The 22,776-nt window shown below is 42.4% G+C and overlaps 1 protein-coding gene across 1 annotated transcript in view; it reads left to right on the top strand.

Moving 5' to 3' along the window:
• NIBAN1 (niban apoptosis regulator 1) overlaps positions 1 to 22,776 on the top strand; it is a 65,303-nt gene that overhangs the window by 5,163 nt on the left and 37,364 nt on the right. Inside the window, exon 2 of the mRNA XM_032191963.1 lies at positions 21,373 to 21,503. Coding sequence (XP_032047854.1) covers positions 21,373 to 21,503 — 131 coding nt within the window. The remainder of the gene's footprint in view (positions 1 to 21,372; positions 21,504 to 22,776) is intronic.

Below are 22,776 nucleotides of genomic sequence, written 5' to 3'. Positions count from 1 at the left end.
AACAATAAAAAGTAGCTTCAAGCTTATGAACATGCATGCAAGCATTTTAGTTGCTTTTGCACTTGAAGGACAGTGATGAAACATGAGACTGACTCTTATATAAAAGCATGATTAAAGCTTGTTGAAATGGCTGAGACTTGTGTGAAGAAAGGATTAGCACGTTTGGGTTTTCTAAAGATTTATTGTGTACTTTATGATTAGTCTTACACGTTAGAAAACCATGGTGATGATTCTATGCTAGTGCTTAACTTGATACGCCTAACCTAAGATATTGATGAATTAATTTCTCCAGGTATTTAACATGATTTTAATTTTTGAAATCCTGAGCATTATTTGAAACTGCTTCTGAGATATTAGTTACAACATTAGGCACTGTCAGGTGCTCTCTATTTCAGATAGCAGTAAAGCTTTAAGCTTACGGAGTAGGCCAGTGTAGTGCTAGCAATCCTACCATTCTGTTATTGCACCTTTTTTTTTAAACTAGATAAATGTCTGAGTTAGCGATATCGGGAATTAGAAAGCAAATGCAAGGCTGCCTCTTTTTTTTTTATTATTTTATTTTTTACTCCTCATTAGTTGGTTAAAACGTTAAAACACATCTAAGTTTTAAAAATCTGTAGGTTACTTTTGTATGGTTTAGTTCTTCCAAGACACAAGAGAAATAAGAAACAAGCTAGTCCAACTTATTTTCAGAATACATTTACTAATCCAAAACCACTTGTTAGAAACAACTCTCTGAACCTTCAGATGTCTAAATCCTAATCCATTTCTTCTGCCTTGCCCTGAGCATCATGTTTCCCAGGGAGGATGCAGGTGCCACGGAGGCTGTTGTGGATGCTCTTGGGTGTTAACATAGTTCCTGCTCACCTCCAGATCAGCCCTGTGGTGTCTGTCAGGTAGCTGGATGCTGAACAGGGGAGGCACCGCCTTGTGTGTCACAGCCTGGCCACGGTGGCTGGTAGATGTTGGCTGCTGGCTGTTGCAGGCGCCCGGGCATGCTCTGGGGTCTGCAGGGGTGCCCATGTGCCAGCCCGTGGGGCTGCAGCAGCTTTGCTGCCGGCCCGTGCCACATGATGCAGCAGGATGGCCGCAGCAGTGGGGCACAGCATAGCCGTGATGCCTGGGTGCACAGCAGCAGCAGCAGAGGTTTCTGGCTCACTACCCAAATCATTCATCTTCCCAGCTGCGAACTGCATGCTGTCCTTCAGGGTCAACTGTGCTTTTGAAATGTATGTGGTCAATATGTTTAGCTGAGCTTCAGGCTGTGAAGTTCTATGCTCTCTGCTGACACCACCAGTGGCAGCGATGCCTTTGCAAATGACAGCAGGCTCATAAGGATACCATTGGCAATGGTGTAAGGCAATCAATTCCTATTCCCCCTGAAAATGCCTGTTTTTGGAGGTTCATTCTGCGTCATGATTCTGAGGTCATTACTCGGGTTGAATGCAGATCCCGTGCATTAGAATCACAGAATCATTAAGGTTGGAAAAGACCTTCAACAGCATCTGGTCCAACCATCCCCCTACTACCAATGTCATCCACTAAGCCATGTCCCTAAGCACCACATCCAACCTTTCCTTAAACACCCCCAGGGACGGTGACTCCACCACCTCCCTGGGCAACCCGTCCCAATGCCTGACTGCTCCTTCTGAGAAGAAATGTCTCCTCATTGCCAACCTGAACCTCCCCTGGCACAACTTGAGGCCATTCGCTCTAGTCCAATCACTAGATAACTGTGAGAAGAGGCCGACCCCCAGCTCACCACACCTTCCTTCAGGTACTTGTAGAGAGCAATGAGGTCTCCCCCGAGCGTCCTCTTCCCCAGACTAAACAACCTCAGTTCCCTCAGCCGGTCCTCACAGGACTTGTGCTCCAGGCCCTTCTCTGGACACGTTCCAGGGCCTCAATATCCTTCTTGTAGTGAGGGGCCCAAAGCTGAACACAGCACTCGAGGTGCGGCCTCACCAGAGCTGAGTACAGGGGGACAATCACCTCCCTGCTCCTGCTGGCTGCACTATTTCTGATACAAGCCAGGATGCTGTTGGCCTTCCTGGCCACCTGGGCACACTGCTGGGCCATGTTCAGGCGAGCATCAACCAACACCCCCAGATCCTTTTCCTATGCACAGCTTTCCAGCCACTCTCCCCCAAGCCTGTAGCACTGCTGTATGGGTTTCTTGTGGCCAAAGTGCAGGACCTGGCACTTAGCCATGTTGAACCTCATCCCATTGGCATCGACCCATTCTGTCCAGGTCCCTCTGCAGGGCCTTCCTACCCTCCAGCAGATCTGTGCCCAAATTTAATGTTCACTGTTGTATGTGGGATGTCTTGATCCTCACAAAGAGCATTCATGGTACAACACATGTAAGACAATCCTTGTTCCTGGTTGCTTATTGCTTACACAGGCAAAATATGCAACGCAGAAATAAAGGCATGAGAGCAGGCAGTGCCAGAACGAGGAGGAACCTGGTGCAGGGTCAGGCCCCTGCAGGGTTACGTCTCCAACATGAGGCAGGGATCGGCTGGACCATCAGGCACTAGTGTACTTCCACAGCCAGCCATAGGAAGAACTGGCAGTGACTTCTTTTTGTTATAAAAACATCTGAGGTTTCCCAGTGAGGTTTGTTTTGCTCACGCCAATGAAGTGGCAGGTTTTGCGGAGCTCTGTCTGTGCCTGCTGTTTCTGAACACCCCCTGCTCACAGTTGGGGACTGCTCATTTGCAGGACCCGTGCCTGGAGCTGCTGTTGGTTTGAGCTTTGTGCACTTGAGATCCCAGCTGAAAAAATTGGCCTCCTGTGATGAATCTGGAAACCTGCTGTTACCAGAGAGCTTTTCCCTACTCTTCAGAGACATTTGGGCACCATTTCTTCAAGTTTACAAAAGGTGCCACCATCAGCCTGGCACTCAGCATGCAGCTACTGAGTAGCACTCACCTTTAGCCCCTTTCATTTGTTATCCAGTGGGGTAATCTTTAAAGCTTTATGGGATACTTGCCTTCCTTTTCACCAAACCACAGCTGCTGTTTGTGCTTTGGTTCTCCTCTGCAGAGGTTTTTGGTGGTGTTGATGACCCAAAACCAGCTTCTTGAAGAAGCACTGGGGACATGAAATATATTAGATGAACACTGTCTAAAGACAGACCTGCGTTTGCTGGATGTGATACAGTGGATCCTTGAATATTTCCATGTATTTTCTAGTGGTCACAGTAGAGGGAAAGCAAGCTATTATCATCCCTGCACAAAAATTTAATGGCAGGGTCTGTGCAAATGAAAAAAACAAAAGGCTTTTTTGCTCTTAGGAGTATTCTATAAAGTAATATGAGTGTCCGTCATTTAGTCTGCCAGACACTTTCCACTGTTTTCAATTGCAAATGAGGCTTTGCCAGTCTTCAGCTGTTCAGACTGAAGTTTTGAAGTTTCCATGCTGAGTGTCTGCCTCCAGTTGCAATTTTGAGAGAACCTCAGCTAAAATCGATGAGCTTTTTTTTTTTAGGATTAAGCTAAATAAAACATGTTTTTCCTCAATTTGGATGCTCCATTGAGCATCTCAGGCATATCCTGGGCTAGGAGGGAAGGTGTTGGGGCTGCAGACATGGAAAAGGGACAGCTCTTACTTCTCAGAAAGAAGTATTTCTGAGCACTGCCAATGTTTACCTGCCCACCTAAACCCCATTGTTTCTAAATTTGCCCTCTGTGCAGTCTAGCAAATAGCTGCAAAACCCACACCTAACAGCTTGTTTACCCTTGTAGACAAAAGCGAAGCCACAAAGCAAACACAGCTTTCTGCTGTTTATTGTATTAGCAGAAAAGGTCCAGGGATCTGAAGTCCTCACCTCACCATGGATGCCTGAGGGAGACCAGGATTCGAAGGCAGCTGTTTGGTATTTTTTTTTTTCTGTTGGCATTATTCAGTAGAAGGCCCCAGATTTGGTAGTTTAATTTGATTTTTTTTTTCTTTTTTCTTCTGAGGTTCCCTGCAGCATACCTGATGCACTGCACAGCATGCTGCAGGCACTGGTCCACTGCTTATCCCCCTGAGATGCTCTATTGACTGGTGGCAGGAACTGTGGCTGTTCATTTTGGGCATGCAGCTTGACAAGCCTAGTCCTTCTCTTTTTAGGGAATTGTCCATTTTAAAGCTCTCCCTGGATTACCGCGGTGCTCAGCTGTGGCACTTCGGTAAATCAGAACAAGGAAGCAGCAGGGGCCACCTGGGAGTGTCTGCCCTAAGTGACACCCACCTTGTCCAGCCTCATGTCTTGCAGCAGACAGAGAGGTAGGATCTAGTCCTCAAGGGTGGTATTTACTTACCTTAAATATAAACCAAGTCCCTGTGATTTCCAGCTCTCCACAAACTTAAAGAGCTCCATGATGATAGGGGCAACCGTATCAAGATGATGATAGGATGTGATTTTAGATGCAATTGTGAAGAAAAGCAGCTTCAGCCACTGTTGCTTGTGCTCCCTTAGTCTGCACCCAGGAAGCAGCAGCAAAATAAGTGGCACAAGGAGTGTCTGAGGTTGTGGTGATTCACAAGCACACCTGGAAGGAGATACCCAGATGTGAGAGTTGCGTTTGATGTGTCCCCAGGGATCAACCCCCAAATTGTCCAGGTTGTCAGCTGATCCAATCTTATGGTGGTTTTCACAGTGCTTTAGTTGGGGAAAAGATGCCTGGTTGTAGTCAGTATTTTATGGTACGGCTGACCTGATTTTTGCTCACACACCTGATTGATTCCCAAAGCACCTTTCATCCTTTGCACTTAGAGAGGCAGCACTATATTAAAAAAAAAAAAAAAAGAAAAAGAAAAAAAAAAAAGAGAGAGAAATATTTAATGATGCGTTTAAAAGTGTTTCAAATTCACATAGAAAAGGGGACTGAGTGAATTAAGGGCACAGAGGAGACGCAAGTTCTTGATTTTCACGTGTCCTTTAAAATACAGTCATGAGCCAGAAGTGGAGATCATTTATTACAGTCAACAGGCTGGAGGTATTTCTCCGTGGCACTGTGGCCCACAGAGCCGTGGAGACCCTCAGTTGCAGAAGACGAAACAACCAAGTTATAAAGCAGTGCCAAGTGGAGGTCTATTACACTGCCCCACTTTTAACAGAGCAGGGAAGGCAGAGACTATACCATCTATACCATCTCCAATGGAGTGATGTTGAAAAAGTCATTCCAAAACCAAAACTGAAAGCAGCAAATGTCAGCCAGCCTGGGGAAGGCGCATCCACCTCCTGTACTGGTTGGGGTTAGCAGACCAGTCGTGTGTGGAGGAAGGGATGATGTGCAATTGAAAACAAAGGTGTAAATCCCTGGAAAAGCCTACATGCAAAAGTAACACAGCTGCTGGATTGCTCATGAGGATTTGTGTTTTATACAGCCCACAAAAGAAAGCTGGCATTTCATGGAGCAGACCTTCGAGACATTGTGCTGAAGCATACCAAAATGAGTGCTATGTGGGTGCACACATGGTGTATCTTCCTATGCCCTTTACGGGAGCCTTGCGAGACTGGAGCCAAGGGTTGTTCAAGCATGTTTTGGTTTAAAAAAAGGTAAACAGTCAGAGATTCCATGAAGTGACCTTATATGTGCTGCCTAGAGGATTAGATCCAGGAGAATTGAACAGATGAACCCAAGTGTGCATTCTGTGAAGGATGGACGTGTCTGTTTGAATATCAAACATAAGGAATGTTCTGTTTATCTCAAATATAAAAAAAATACTCTATCCAAGCAGGCTGGCAAGCTAGGATAGCCTCCTTGTCCATTTGCTTAGCTTGTGGTATAAATCAAGCATCACAATTTGGGAAGGGCTCTGGAGTCTACTGGTGGAAGGCCACAGGATAGGCATTGCTCCCAGTATCCATGAGTTTTCTTGCATTTGACCTATATGTGGAAGGTATTCAATGTTTGTATCTCATGCCAAAGTCTCAAGTCAGCCATCACAGCGTATTTAATAGAATAAATTGATCTCTAAAAAGTTCAAAAGCATTTTGAGCCATAGAAGCAAATCATGTGCTAGGTAGAAAGTGGTGTTAATGGCTGCTTCTGTCAGCCTGTTGCTCAAAAACAGACTGAAGGAGTGTGGAAGGCCATGGGAGTCAGTGTGGACTGGCATGGGATTTGATGCAGTTTGGCATCCAAAAATCAAGGCATCATGAAAACTTGAATTCTAATTTCACTTCAAGATGCATAATGCTTTTTAGAAATTGCGGTCATTAGGATACCTCAGGTCAAAATGCCCATCAGTCCCAACTATTAAAATTGTTGGAACTTAATACATTATTTCAGTTTAAAAAGGTATTTATTTTAGGGAAGTACGTCCTTTTTGATATAATAGTAATGAATACAAGAAGTGTTTTAAGTTGTAAGTGCCTACAAATAGAGTAGGGAAGGAAATACAAAGCCATTTCAGATGTCTCAGTTCCTGCTGTGCATTCAGAAGCATAAACACTCCTAGCGCTTTGCAGTCTGTTACGTTGGCCACACTGCATTTTTTTTGGCCACTGTTAGGATTTGTCTCTCATTTCTTTCATTCCTTTTGAGATAAGTATTTTAATTATGTGGTGTATGTTTTCCTTATGGAATGGCTGCAGCATGCACGCGTGGTTTCGTGGTAATGTAGCTGCTGAGCAGCCTGAGCAATGACCATGGTATTATGTTAGGACTGCAGTTCCTCTTGCAAATTCACTTGTCCTTATTACCGGCTTTCTTAGAAGCTGTAGAAGAAATCCATCCTTGCTGTCAGGTGTAGTTCATCATTCTCTACCACTAGCCCAGTTCCTTCCTGCTGGCATCAGGGTCCAGCTGCTGAGACCTGATGTCCAACTGGGTACTGCCACATCCCACCAAACCCAGGGGGAGTGCCCCAAACCCGCAGCTGAGGCTGCATTGCAGTGAAACACTCCCAAGATCTGCAACGAAACAAGGAAGGCCCTGATGTGAGTTTGTCACTGGCTTCCTGCACACGTGGAAACCACAAAGTTGCCCAGCACGTCTTGTACCAGAGTGGGGACGTCTAAAGCTGACAATGCTCAGAGATGCAGGGGAGTTACCAACGTAAGCAAACATACAAAGTGAGTGTGCTGGTAAGGGTGTAAGATACCATGTGGTAATGAGCAAGAGCTTGTGGTTTGTTAGTTATTAATCTTGCTACATGGCTTTTTCTTAGGCTTCCTTAAATATTTAGGCAGCAGGAAGTGTGGTCAACTGAAAAGCTGCTGCACTGCTGTGCCTGTTCCCTAGCGCCTGGCATTAGCAGGTGCTGGTTTCATGAACACAAACTGAAATCAGACTTTGCCTGGGAGGCTGCTCTTGCATATCGGGTGGTATAGCTGAACACTGTCAGGGGTTTCATGGTTGCTAGCTGCAAAAGAGCATTTTTTAAATAAAATCCAGCCCCTCTAATCACTGAGGTGTCTGGAGTTCTGCTGTTGGAAGAGACACACAATTTTCTGAGAGACCAAACCAAATGTAAATCAAATGCTGAATTTGAAGATACTATACAAAATGTCAGGGTGACTTTCTGTGATCATTGCATGCAATAGCATAGACTGAATTAATGCCAGAGATGTGAGCGTGCACAGTCTTGGAAGGATGTGAAATCCATATTTCAGATGGGGCCCATCTCTCTATTCATAGTTTAAACTTCTTTTGGATGATGAGAATGGAGACATCTGTAAAAAGTAATGTCCCCTTTCCTTCCAGAGTAAGACTATGAGTTTTCCAGCTGTTGGCTAAGACAGGTTTTCCTGTTGAAATAGCTTTTGTCTGATGTAAGGCTAAAACAATATGGTTATGGTAACTGAAAATATTTCTTTGTTGGTTCTGTCCCATCTTAGTTTTACGTGTAAATCCAAGTATTTTTGTTCATTGTTGCTTCTCATAGCAACTGTTCAACTGTTTGATTTTTAAAATCTTATATAGTCTTTATCAGCAGCATGCACTCTACTGGAAATGGGAGTATTGCTTATATTCTCTTGTATACTATTTTCTTTGCCATATAGTGTGGCTAATTTTCTTTTATCTTTAGAGTGGATTCTCATGATCTTAGAACATGCTCTTACTTTCCTTCAGAAGTCCTGTCATCGTGAATAATGCAAAAACCAGGCCATAACATTGATTCATGTGGTTGTTGGTTGCAACCACAGTTATATGGACTGTGCCATATATTTGTCAGCTGACGCTATTCTATATTCACATAACATGCCTAGAGATCTTTTTTTAGATGTGTAGAGTTTAAAGATTAGCTTATTTAGGCATCTCTCAGATGTGTAATTATTCTGGACTGAATAATACGTTAACCAGAAGATATGTAATTTATATGCAGTAGACAAGCAAAGAAGACTGTATGTTTAAAAAATGAGCTTTCCAGAGCAGTTTTGCAAAAATGATAGTTCTAATGCATTTAAAAGACTTTTATTTTTATTTAAATAACTTAAGAAAAAAGAAAACACAGTGAAGTGCAGGTTAGTGAAACAGTTTTACTTTTTTGTATCTTATGTGTTTCTTTACTTCCTATAATTCTTTTTCTTTGTTTGTTTGATTTCAAGATACAGCATTCTACAAACAAGAGGAGCCCTAGGAAGTGAAGAATGGAAAAGGCATGTTAGCTATCTGTTCAGTTTAATGCCAGGGCTGGATTATCTACTCCAACTTTGTTCCCATTGCTCTGTACTAGTTGTTCTTGAATGAGACAAAATTTGATGCATTAACTTTTTGTCACAGAAGGTTCTTCTGAAAAACACTAAGCAGATATTTTTAATAGATCCATGCAAAAATTAAAATTTTAGAACTTCCTTTGGCATTTAAACATATGGTATGGTTCTGGAGGTGCTAAGCACCCACCTCTCAGGAGGTTGCTGGTATCCAGCAGTTCTGAAAACATGAGGAGTTGCTTCACACCAGTGGCACCAGAAGTAATTTTCCAGAAATATCTTTGAATCTTCAATCAAATATAGTAGTATCCTGTTAGTGACAGAGATAATTCTAAAAACGAGGTAATTATATGGACCTGAACTTGTTACTGATTCAAAGGAACTTGTAAGAAGACTTGCATCTCCTAGACTGTAGTTAGTGGTTGTTAGCTGGGGCACACGTTTTGTGAGGGACATCCTGCATGCAAAAGCGGAAACGTTTATGTTAAATCTGAGGCTTGTGTTGTCCTGACCTCTGAATTTCTGAAACAGGAAAGTAAAAATCGTTGACCCACTGTAAAAGCAAATTTTTGAAGCCAGAAGATTCAGCCTGACTTTGCTCATCAAGCTCCATTTAAAGTAGAGACCATAACATGCACTTTTTCAACACTGTCTTTCCTAACAGCCATGTTTTTGCATTGGAAATTACGAAGAATTCATGAGTCATATTGGTGATCTTTTCATTAAAAAGCTTTCCAAAATTCTTGGCTTGTTACTCTTATTCAGTATTCCTTTTCACTGTTCGGCTTTTTAGTTAACCGAGAGCTGGCTCATTTGCATGAAGCTGCTGGCTTTATGTAAAACCTGTGGTGAAGCTGTTGGTGGAATAATCACGCAGCAGGGCCTGAAAGGGTAAAGAGTGAAGAAGTAATGTCATGGTGTACAAAGATTTGCTACTACATGACTGATCAGAAGAGAGGATTGCACTGTCTAGTAGAGAAACGAAGAGATTTTTAGGAGTAGTGGTAAGGAATAGGAGAGTCTTCCAGAGGTGTTTTTTTTTTTTTTTTTTTTTTTTTTCCCCCTTAGTCCCCTAAGTAAAACACTTTACAAAGCACAGAAAGATTGATGTGGACAAACAAAACAGAAGACAATGTTCCCCTCCAAGAGGAGAAGTATCCATGTTGATAGTAACTCAGATAGGGTCGACGGGGGAGCACTTAACAGAGACATGATGGGAGAACTGCGACTTAAAAAGCCAGAGCTGTAAAATTAATCATACAAAGGCAAGAACACCAAAGGTAGACTGCTAGTGCGCTAACTGAGGTATCACCACCGAAGACACCTGTAGGTATGAAAGCAGGCCATTTTAACGCGTTCTAGTTTTGCTGCCTGGCCTGAAAATGTTGAACATTTAGATATATGTGTTGCTCCAGGCTGTGGCATGTGGGCAAGTACTTTGGTATGTCAGTGCATGGAGGTCCCGCTGAAGATCTCAAGGGGTGCAGGGTTACTGTGAACCTGCAGGAGAGCACTCACCTGCCAGACCATTTCCAATTATCTCCTTGGGAGTGAATTTCCTCTTCCTAATAATAACCTGACCGGCTGTTTTTCTAAGCCTAGAAGCTCACGTGGTCCTACTGTACAAACACAGTGCTGGAAGAAGGTGGTTTTGATTTGTTTTTTTCCTTTCAAGTTGTGTTGAGTTGTCACAAGCACTTCTGAATGTGAAAGATAAATGGAGAGGAAATGAGGAAACTTTTTTTAAATTAAAAAAAAAAAAAAAAAGGAAGGAGCATTGAAACTTTGAGGCGAAAGAACTGAGCAGCCAAGGAGACTTAAACACATGTGAAGTGAGAGATACAATAGCTGACTGTTGATTCTTCCCAGGAAGTCTTCTTAGAAATGGAAAAAGAAACCAAACAAACACCAGCACTAACCCCATTGTCTTCCCAGCGATCCTTTCATGAACACGTGAGAAACTGAAACGTGTCCAGGTGGAAGAAGAAGTATGTATACCACTTGGCAGAATGTCAAGTGGCTGGGCTGTAACCCCTCCAAGCTTGCTTCCACATCTGTAAGTGGGGATTTTGTGAAATCAGCTGCACGGAGGAGAAGAGATGACTTGGAGACACTACCTGTGGAGCTGCATGCCACCACCATCCCTTCACAGCCAGCAACACCAGAGCAATGTCCTCCTGTGAGTTGCAGTCACACACTCTGTGGGGTTCTGCTGTCTCTCTGAATCACAGCTAAAAAAAGAAGTCTGAGAAAGGAAATAAATACTCTTCAACAGTTTGCTGGGGCAAGGAGTAATTAGACCTTAAAGCCCAACATTTGCACAAGAGTGACTCTAAGATAAAGGTTTGGCTTTGTATTTGTCCTCTGTTATTTTTCCATCAAAATCTTTCTGAACACAGTCCTTTTCCTTTTTTGTTACATTCCCTTAATGTATGGCCTTGTAATCTGGGAGCATTTCTTCTACCTGTGATGCTCTGGATTGCTGGCAGTGGCTGGTTATAGGAAGAACAGATCTGGTGAACATGAAGGCAATCTTTTATCTTTGATACTTCTGCAACTGTGGAAAGTTGAGTGTTGCTTTGGTTTTTACTCGAATCCTTCTTCTGGAATTAATTCTGAATTTGACAGCAGGTGTATGTTTATTAATTGGATACCAGTTTTAATCCAGAAGAATCAGAGGCATAAACTCTGCCAAGTAAGGAACGATAAATTAAATTTAATGGGTCCTTTGAGCTTTGGGAAAAAAAAAAAAAAAAAAAAAAAAGAAAACAAACAAAACCCACTAAATATTTCGATCATTTTGATACCTTCTCTTACAGTGCTTTGGAAATACTGGAATCTTGCATAACTTTGTGTGGGAGAATAAAGGCAAAAGGAGGCCACTGACAGGTCTCCCATGTTCAGAAGCCCCAGACAGCCAGAGGGCTATCTCCTGTCTTCTCTTTGCTTGTTCTCTTATTTTCTTTTCAAATCCTTTTGTCTTATTTTGTCTGCTTCTGCCAATGGATTGTCCCTGGACTTTATTTAGCAGGGGCTTTTAGAGCAGCTGTATTGGTTTTGAAGGGAAAACTTGCTTGGCTCTATTGCAGCCAATTCTGTTGCTTTTGCACCCATTTCACAGATGGACCTAACCCAAACTGAGACTGGAGCAGTGAGCAGCTGCTGCAGCTGAGCAGAGCCTGATGAGTAAAATGAGAGCAAAAGAGAAAAACAGAAATACTCATTCACACAGAGGTTGTTTTGAAGTGTAAGAGGACATTGTTCATGGTCTCCATTTTTAGCTGAGCATCAACACAAGCTCACAACTAACCAGACATTTCCTTAGCTCTGAAGAACCCTGAGTCTGGGCGGTTAATGTTCTGGTACCACAGTAATAAATAGTATTCTTGGTGTTTCTAAACTAACTTGAACTGTAAAGCTTGTTTGGAAGCCTTTTAGTATAACAGAACTGTAATTTCCCTCTCATGTCTGTAATATGCAGAGAAAAAGAGGCTGTTGTACATGGGGTTTGGTGAGCAGGTTTGTGTAGTAATTGCACACCTTTTTCCTAGACTCTTAACCTGAACTGATGCTATCTTACGGCAGTGGGAAGGAGCCTCCTTCCCTCTGAGCACCAGACGAGGCTCCAACGCTTCTTCCCGTCTGTTTTGCAGAAATAAAAATGCAGTGAATCATGTGGTTGACCTGGCTGGACAATATTATCTTCTGCAGAGGAGCAGAGAAGGGTTTGTTTGTAAAAGGGCAGGCTATTAGTTGCATGAAAGGTGCTTGCTATAATACTTGGAAGTTTTTCTTTCAGAGTGAATGCAATATTTTTCATGGCATCAGTTTTTTATCCATTTATTTCTCAGGATTTAGCAAATGTGTTTAAGGACATTGTTTTTCTAAACATGACAACAGACTATCAGCAAGGAGAATTTGTCTAGTTTGGGTTAGATGAGGCACAGAAAGATTAATCAGATATTGGGGAAAATCACTTAGAAGTGCCAGAACTAAGAAACATTTCTCTGCTGATTCATTTCTCCAGCTGAAAACCACCAGTCCACACTGGTCACTATTCTGCAGTGCTGAATGTGCATATGTATGTATGGTATAATGAAAATACCTTTCTCAATATGTTTAATGCAGATACAAAACAGATTACTCAGAGTAAGTAATTCCGGCAAGCACACAGAATATTTTCTGGGATCACATAACTGCACCTTACAGCATAGTGCTGTGAAGCATTTGTTTTTTTGTGTAGGTTGTGCCAGCCTTGGACAATTCCTGCTGTAGCATCTTTATTGCCAGCACAATCATGGTGTCATGATTGAGATTATATATATATATACATATATGTATATGTATATATATATATATATATATTAGTTTGTCCATTTTAAGAAAGGGAGCAGAGCACTAAGTTGATTCTTGCTTTTCACAGGAAGTTGCCTTTTTTTCCATATAACAGCCTACGTTGTCAGCTAGGGATGACTACTTCTATCTCCCTTGCTGTTTGAAATACACATCTGTTATTTTTCCCCTCTCTGGTTAATAAAGTCTGCAGCACAGCTATCACTGTGGTTTCGACTTAGAAGAACTTCCTGGAGAGCTCTAGCAGAGATCCAATTTTAAAAATACGCATTTACTGAGAAAGCAATGTGTTGAAAGACCACAAGAGGAGGATGCTCGAGAGGTTGCTGCAGAAAGACTTCTGCAAGCCTCTACACTGGAAGTGGGAAGGAGGCAGTCTGCGGCACCCGCTCTGCACCACGAAGGTGCCTTCTCCTGGTGCACATCCTCACTTTTTGCTGACCATCCTGTGCATCGTGGGGCTGCTTGCTATGGAGGTCATCCCCTGGGCAGGTTTCAGTAATGGGGCATCCTTCTGGTTCACGCCTGAAGCTTGAGCCATCACCAGTTCACATCCCATCTTCTCTCTGAGGGGAAGGGCCCACTGGCAAGCTGTTGGCACAAGCTAAGGACACCACACAAAGCTGGAAACGGGCCCCAGCTGGTGCACCACTGACCTAAAATGTATGTGGCTTGGTCTGTAGGTCAGTGGCTTCAGGAACCTGTGTGTTGAACCTGTTGGTCTTTTGGGGTTCGGAATGGCAAGGAGCTGCTCTATGGCTGCAGTTATTTCCTGTGGTAAAATTAAGAGACTGGGCTGTGACGTTTCAAAAGCTGTCAAAAAATAAATGCCTCTACTTTGAGCCCTGTGTGTAATTTAGTTCAGAGGTGAATCCTGATATATTTTTACTTTTTTTTTTTTTTTTTTTTTTTTTTTTTTTTTTTGCATGTAGGCTTAGATACAGTTCTTTGCAATCCATGACATTTATTCATTTTCAGTGTACATGGAAGCAAAAGAGAACAAAATGCCTTACAATTCAGTGAGAAAAACTGCAAGGAGATGGGAACCACTGGTACCATGATTCTTCTCTTAAAATCCACGTGTAATGGAACAAAATATTAATTTGGGATAATGGCCTTTCGCTACAGCACTTAAAAAGTGATGCACAAATGGAAGAGCCAGTATCCTGAGAAGGCCGTTTGGGTTGACTCAGACTGGACTAGTGGTGAGCAGAGCTACGGTGAATAGAGGGAATAAAGGGAACTTTAAGAGTCACATAGGGCAATCTCAGCATAAACAAGAAGCTGCATGGTAAGACTTGTTTGTGCACTCAGAGTATCCTATAGGCCTTTGAATGACTTTGAATAGAGCTGACTGCTATGGCACAATTTTGGCAAAATCATGAAGACGTAAGCACTAGCATCTCCTTGATCTGTATGAGCATGTTGCATTGCACAGGATTAACCTTGTGCAGGCCTGCATGTCTACAGCAGCGTCCATATATTTGGAAAACTCTTCAATTAGTATTTTGTGAAGATGGTTGCTTCTGTTATCTGTATCTCTGACATGAGCAAGTTTTCCATTATTTTATCTTGTGGATGGCTGGGCAGTGAAGTAAGTGGCTGCAACGCCTGTCACCCGCAGGGGAGGGAAGAGGGGATACAGCATCCTGATTTAAAGGGTGATGTGGCACTGGCTTATGTTTTCGGAAAGCTGTTTAAACGTTCCCAAAAAATGTTCTTGTACAACTGCTGTAACATGTACTGTGATGCTGCGATCCAGGCTGAAGAAAGCTGTTTAAGATGCCTTTGGTGTCCATTTAGTGGTTCGGCCTGTGGCTCATGGAGGTTAAAAACACACACACAAACAAACAAAACAAAGCTTTAAAACCATTGACCTTCACCAAATTAGCTTAATACAGAGCATATTTTAGCTTCTCGTGGCCCCCAAGAACTAGATTAGGTTCATTTGTTTTGTTAAATCCCTAGTTCTTCTGGTGTCTGCGAAATAAGCCTCTAAATAAAGGAGTGTCAGATCTTGCTCCTGTTGAATTTGACCATGCGTAACTGTTTCTAGACATAGCTGTGCTGCTTCTAACCTCATTACCAATAAAGTATAAATTTCAGCAACTTTAATGATAAGCTCCTCTGACACGGTGTTAATCAAACTTTGGTTCACGTTGAGCTCATTTCTGCCTGATTAACCACAAGCCTTGGCCTTTATGTAATTTATGCCTATTGTGTTTTTTTTTCTCAATCTGACAGAAATGCAAGGGCAGCTCGTGAAATGTCGTCTATCCCCTAAATGATGATTTGATGGTAGGGGTGATGCAGAGCTCCCAGACCACCCCACCACTTGCTGTTCAGCAGTTCTGGAGAAACTGATGTCCGTATCGTGTACGCCTCACGGAAACAGCCAGTTGCTCTGCCATTACAGATTGATGCTAAAATCTATTTCTCTGGGCATTTCCATCTTACAGCAGCTGGCCTCAAAGAAAATACACTTGCAGCATGTGAAGGAGGGACTTGTGTGCTTCTTGAGAAAGGCATAGTGTGGAAACAATGTGATTGCAATGGAAATACCTTCAAGAGAATTTCAGGTTTTAGCAGAAGCTTGTGAAGGCGTGGAAGGCGGGCTGTTAATGATGGGTAGCAGCAGATCAAAGGTGTGATTTGCTGTCTGTCTGTGTCCTTTCTGTGAATTTCCCAAGAAGAATTTTCTTGATCCAGGTCCGGGAGGGAAATGTGTCTGTAGGAATCAACCTTTCAGTGTGACTTCGTAGATGAAACAACTTTAAGCAGGATTAGTGCTCTGTATTTTTTTCTGTATTTTTAACAACGAGGAGACAGTATTCAGAAATGGGAGAATCCGTAATTAAATCACAAGCTGCTCTTGCTATTGGGAAAAAGAGCCTTTTTTGTAGAGTCTGTGGGGTCTGACTCACTCAGCTCTGTCTCTCTGGAATACAAGATGCTCATGAAGTTGCATAAGAAGAACATTACAGGTGTATAAACCTATTGAAATCTGTCGTCATTATGCAACTCAGTATAAAATCCAGCCGTGCTTTACAGAGCACTCAGTAAAGAGCTATGTACTCAAGCTGTAGAAAGGGAGATCAGCGAGGCTGGAACAGAGCCTGTTATGTTTGGCTCTTCCTTTGCTGTGGATCATGAACTCACAAATGTGTTTGTTTAGCTTGCCCAGAGAGAGGAGCTTAACTTTTGGTGGAGCACAAATTCCACACCCACAGCCTCAACAGGCAGAGCTGCAAAGAAATATTTTTTGTTTGTTTGTTTGTTTTGTTGTTTTGTTTTGTAACACATAGAGAACATGGGCTAAGCACCCAAAGAGTGCTTATGTAGTGCTTATGTGCTGAGATTTAGGAAGAGGATAATCTGGGGTATTATTCTATCCTATGGCTTTAGTTTTGGGTGACTAGCTGGAATTTTACCATTGCAATTCAGCATCTGCATTCCAGGTGGACAGTTCGGGGATCTGTGTGCACACTGATGTGGTTGCAGCATTATACATTTTTTACGAGAGTAGTCTCCATAAATACAAAACAAGGCTGACCATAAATATTGTGTTTCAATATTTTATCAGGTGCGAACAGCACTTTACAGTGTGTCTGCATCGGCGAAGGGGTGGCTCCGCTAGGGAGCTTCTTGGTTTGGCTGAACAGGCACAAACAAACCTGCAGAGTTGTGATTCACCCAAAGCAGAACATGGTGTTTGTGTCTGTCATCTCTTTTTTCATAACAGATATTAAATGGCTCACGACTAATCGGAATGCTATTTCTATAAATAAAGATCAAACCAAGGTATGCTTTCAGCAACAAAGAGAATATTTTGTGTTGCCTCCCTTTACATGTAGGTCGAAGCCTAGGAGCGCTTGGAGTTAGTCAGATGTAACTTCTAGGTGGTGCCATCAGTACTGCATGAGAAAGACCACAGAAAAGAGGGAATCCGTGGTAATTTCCATGACACTATTACAAGTCCCAGAGCACTGGAAGCTGGTAGGCACTGTTAAAGAAGGTATCTCGATCACTTTCATGGCTTTTGTGGTTCCCAGATGTATTTAACAGGTGATGGTGAGTATGGTATTGCAGGGGCAGGAGAAGCGGAGGCTGTTTCTCCCTCTACACAGCAAGCATCTGACATGTTTCAGAGCTGCTAATACTGAAATCTAGCTTTGCCAAGTCACAGAGCTCAAGTAAAAACATCACAGATTTTAGACATTATCTCAGTCAACGGTTGTATTTATCTTGGATGTAGGATGGAATTGTCCCTTGAGGTGAAGTCAGAAATTATTTTCTAAACTCATTTCACTGCTACCCTGATGGGCTAGGAAAAGATTTTCTGTTTTCTTATATAGGTGTGTATATGTATGTATAGCAGTAATTTTTAAGCTCACTACCGAACTCACTGAGTATCGTTAAGGTACGTGGTAGGAAGAGCCAGCACATCCCTGGCTGTGGTTTGCACGCCTGGACGGTGAATGTTTGTATGGTCACCTCATCCTTTTAGGTTTTCTTCTGGCAGCTCTGCTTGCAAGCTTGTGGAAGAAGCACAAGGAGAGTGTCGGTCGTTCCCAGTCTGTCTCAGCACTTCACAGTAGTTTGAAGTGCTGGGCACTCACCAAGTACAGTAGTTATTGTTTCTTTTATGTTTTATTTTGTCTAGGCTTTGCTTTTATACAGCAAATAATCTAAGGATTTTTAAAGTTGCTGTCCCATGGGGCACAAAGTATATTTTCCAGAGGGCTTAAATGGTTTAAGAAGATAAATCTCCCCACCCTCCAGAGGGACTCGTTTTTTGAAAGCCCCTCTCAGAAGCAGTCATGCTGCAAAGAAGAAGGGTCCTGGCAGCACCCTGGTGCCAGATGCTGGTGCTGAGGGGCAGTGGCAGCCCTGGCAGCCAGCTCTCGTCTCTGCCCCTTCCTGGCTCCCACATGGCCACAGCCCTGTGGCTGGGAGTGACTCAGGGGGCAACCAGCAATGCTTCATGCTTCCGAGTGCAACAACATCTGTTTCTGTGCTTCAAAGACGCAATGTAATGTGGGCTAAATTACTGGACTGAGTGCAGGAACGGTGCTGTAAAGCAGGAGGTGCAGCGTGAAGCGATAGGAGGGTTCGTTCTCTAGCAAGATCTGAACCCTCAGCAGAGGGTGAGCATCCGCAAGCACAGGCCCTTTGACAGAAGTCCTTCACCCCCTATCGCTGTTGTCTTCTGCTCATAGTTCTGGTTGCATGCAGGCTTCTACTGGAGGTGATCTAATTTTGTATTCTCTGAGGAGAAATGCCCATTTTGCTGCTGGATACAGAGCGCGTTTACACAGGCTGGAGTTGTGCCGTTGCCAGCCCAGCCAACTGGGAAAGTTGGCCTTGCTTCATATAAACAGCTCAGACTAAGAAAGCCACACTAAATTTGGAAAAGAATGAGGGGAACTCATTTTTCAGCAGTCCTAGAGTATTTTATCTTGAGTTGCCCCATGTTATCATCTCATGGGAAGAGATTCTAGTACTCATTGCTGTTTCCATCATGTTTATTTTCAGATAGCATATTTTTATCTTCTGTAAACCAAAACATTTAAAGATCCACTGGCAAACAATGGATCAAGGGTCTGCTGCTCTTCCCGCCTGCAGCTTGTGTTGCAGTTCCTGTGGATCCAAATGCTGTAGGGTCAGGTCCTCAACAGTTCAAGTGGCATTCACAAGCTCATCGAAAAAACTTTCCATGTAGTCTCAAAAGCATTTTTAATACTATGATCCTTTGCAAATAGTGGTGCCAGGACTAGAAGAAACAGCATGAAACATTTGCTCCTTGAGTCATTATTTTGATTGATAATATTCTGCACAGAAAAATTGCATTAATGTCATACTTCTTAGTATATATATTGTGAATTGCTTAGTTCCTTTCTTTTGGGCCATGATACTGTAAGCTAATCTAAGACATATTTATGCTTAGGAATCACCCTTCTGCATCGATTTAGCCATAATTGAAAGCCTTTGCCAAAATTACAGGTATTTCCTGTGATTGTTGGGTGTTATTCTAACACCAGAATTTTGTCCTTGTCTCATTTCCTCTAAAAATTTTTACTGCAGGATGCAGGCAGTAGGGACTTACAGAGTCAAGTGATGTCCAGCGTCCCAGAGCCCTCTGTAACAGATTAAGAGGCCACTAAAAGCTGGAGAAGAAAAAGCCAGGGTGGAAAACAGGGGCAAACCCTGCCAGTGGCCTGAGCAGGAAACTCCACTGGGGCTGGGGCCAACAACATCCTACAACATCCTACTGCTGGCAGGGACCGTCCACTTTGTGAATTAAAAAAAGTATGCTGTAAAGAAGGTTTTGGGAAGCCTTGTCCTTATTTGGAGAATAAGTTTATGCCTCTGCCCAAAGCAGGCTGGTTTTAAAAGGCTGTCAGATGGGTAGGGATGTTGTGCTTCAGCAGCACTGATATCCTGCTATTATATGTGAGCACATCCTATAATTACTAATCTCAACAAATCTGGTCGCGTAAAGCTGGAGGGTTGGAGTCTAGATGCTGATTTAGGTCTGTCCCACAGCTGAATTTGTGAGAAACTCACATACCTGACAACTTAGCACGTCCCTGCAGAGGCCTCCTCAAAGGCTGCAGGCAGGAGAGCTGTGGGGCTTGGAGATAACCTGGAGATAACACGGATGCAATTGCAACTGTTTGGAAGTTACAGAATGGGCAGACTTTATAAGAGACTCCCTTACCGGGTTATACTTCCCTAAATCTTTTGTTATTGCCTGTCTCTGTGAACTCCTTAGCAAACTAGCTATTTTCCCTTGGCAGTCTCAGCCACTCAGGTTGGATTTGTAAATGGAAATAATGGAGCCAGAACTGTTAGGTCTTGGACCATAACACCCAGTACACCAGAACATTCCATGCACTTACAGTCATCCACAGCTTTCCTTTCTTTAACCGTATTTGTTTTGATCTTTAAAATTATTTGAGATGACAAAATGCATGGACATCCTGGGAACTGTGAGGGTATATAAACTCCCTTTAGGTGTATGTGTTTGTGTGTGTGAGAAATGGCAATAAAATCCATAGTAACACTGGAAATTTTTCATGATTACTTTAGAAGGACTGTGGTTATGTGCTTGAAACAGCGAATATGACAAGACCTTTCTATGAGTTCGTCATAGCTGCTCCATACTTACAGCCTGTTGTATAAAATACAGGAACATCATGAACCACCCCCTGCAAGGAATCCTTTTAGGTGGCTGCCTGGTGGGTGGCTGGGAGCGTTGGTCTGTCTGGGTACATCACCACAGGGGGCAGGTGGTCCAGACCCTGAGCACTGCCTTGGTTCTTGCTGGTTCCCGTTTCACCCTTCAGGAGTGCTGAATGTCGGTCATGGTTTGGAAACCCATGCATATAGAAGGCTTGGGAACTACCTATTTTTGTCTTTTTTTTTTTTTTTTTCCCCAAGTGGGATAAGATGTAATTTTGAAAGTGTCAAAATCGTTTGAGGTGTGAAATTATGTTTCTGTGTCCTGTGCTCAGAAGAAACCTTTGTCACAGGGCTCCTTAAAACAAAGAAAAATGGGCTGTCTCCAGTATCCAGGCTGGTCTCCTGTATCCAGGATGTGCTTCCAGAAATCTAGATCGTAGTCCAGGTTTGGGATTTTGCATTGCTTTAGAGTCACATAAGGACACGTGACTTTAACTTTTAGCTTCACTTCCCTGTCTGTAAAGCATTATTATTTCTTTGATAGGGTTAATGAGTTAATTACTTGTAAATTGCTGTAAGATTTCCAGAAATTAGACCCTCAATGTGTTTACTGCTGCTACTGCTGCTGCTGAGATCTTGATCTTAGCAAGACAATACAAGATTAATATTTCATGCGATGTGACTGAGTATCTGTTTACATTAAAACAAAGAAGGGGCTGCAGTGCCCAAGCCTAGAAACCATACTTTGTCAGAGCTATGAGTTGGCTTTAAAACCTGATTATGTGATAAATTTGGGTAACATATCTAAGCACTATCCAGTACCAATTGTGTGTGTTTCTTTGGAAACCTTATCAGCTATCAAACATCTGACTCTGTGGCAGTATGTTCCTGGGAGAGACATAGAGCATCTTTACTTAAAGTAATGGATTTGGGGTATGTTTTGCCCACTTCTGTCACTCCTAGAATTAAAAAAAAAATATATCAAAAAATCTGTGCTTGTGTTATCACAACAGCTGAATGCAATGAACCCTCCGTGAGGGTTTCCTGACCTGCTGTGCAAAAAGTGGCCATTGGTACAGTTGGACAATATTTTAGGTTGGTGGTGATAACTGCTTTGGTTCTGCGTTACAGTTCCTGAGCTAATGTATATTAAATGTAGTTAATCTTTATTTCTGCTTCAGGAAAAACAGAAGCTGTCATAAAAAACTTCAGCCCACACTACAAACGCCAGTACACCGTGGCTTTCTGCAAGCACGTGCAGGATGAGCTGGAGCAGCACCGTGACTCCCAGTCACAGTTCCTCAAAACCAAGGTAGGAGGACATGTGGGCTTGGCCCCATCCAGAAGCTGCCATACAGCTCTGCCCTCTTGCATGAAATAATTAATGCATTAACTATTTAAATAACCCATTTAGTAGTTGTAAGGTATGGAAAGCGTGATCTGGAAGAATATTAGCTACCAACTGGGCTCGGTTTTCTTGTTTCCCCAGTGTTGAATGCCCTCAAGTAATGTTAATAGGCGGTACAGATACTCAAAGCTTCTAAAAATCAAGTCCATAATTCTTGCAAAGTTATTTAGATGTTTCTCTATGTAAATACACAGAATTTAAATACCTAATAAATGGGTATCTAGGACATTTTGTATGTGTACTTTTGTTTGTATCACCCAAGTTTACGCAATAAATTTGCAAGTGTGGATGCTGGATTTGGTTTGGTTCAGTTTTAGGTGGAAAAGATGTACTTGGGTGTGGGTTTAAAGTTTATTTCTGAAAATTTTTCTTAGTTTTGGCTGTTTTACAATGTACATCTTTTGGGAGGACATCATAGGAGAAAAACCTTAACATGTTTCTGGTACAAAGTATGCATTTCATAAATGTAGAGTTGTACACTTGGGCAAAACTAGTTGTTTCCCAATGATTGCAAGGTTTTGCAAGGATGTTGGGAGAGCTATTGTATGTTTAGGGCAGAAATTTAGGTAGGAAACTCAATTAATCCTTTCAGCCATGGTTAAAGGATTCTTTAAAGAAGATGATAATAATCCCCTCTGTGAAATAAGCTACAGAGAGCTGATTTTTTATTAGAGCACAAGAGAAAAAGAGAGACAAAAGTCTCCTTATTAGAGGAAAATGTGGAGTACCAACCTTTAATATAAAGAAGGTTTAAATCTAATTTTTTGGCTGTGTTCAAAATCATGGATTTCTGATGCTCTAGAAATGAGTAGGGAAAAGATGTGATGTAGAGGGTACGGTGATAGAAAAGCAGTGTCTTTCAAAAACGTGTGCCAATTATAAGAGCACAGGTGTAAAAGTATTACAAAGAAATGTGAAATAATTGACTGTTTTGTAACAAAACTTTGCTGCATCAAAGAAATATTTTAGTGCATATTGGAAAGTAGGCAATAGTGATCTATGTCATTTTACATTCAGCATATCAACTGAAAGGTACATACGAACATCTCTGCCTCAGAAATCTGAAGGTAGTGCTGAAAGGCAGAGTTTCTCTGCTGCCTCATCACCTCAAACTACAAGAATTTGATTGTTCGTGTAGGATCTGCCTGGTTCAAACTGATGTGCATTACTCCAGATT

Source organism: Aythya fuligula, chromosome 8 (genome assembly GCF_009819795.1).
Source record: "Aythya fuligula isolate bAytFul2 chromosome 8, bAytFul2.pri, whole genome shotgun sequence".
NCBI classification, from domain to species: domain Eukaryota; kingdom Metazoa; phylum Chordata; class Aves; order Anseriformes; family Anatidae; genus Aythya; species Aythya fuligula.
The sequence above is the reverse complement of the archived record's forward strand: the minus strand, read 5'-3'. Positions and strand labels throughout refer to the sequence as shown.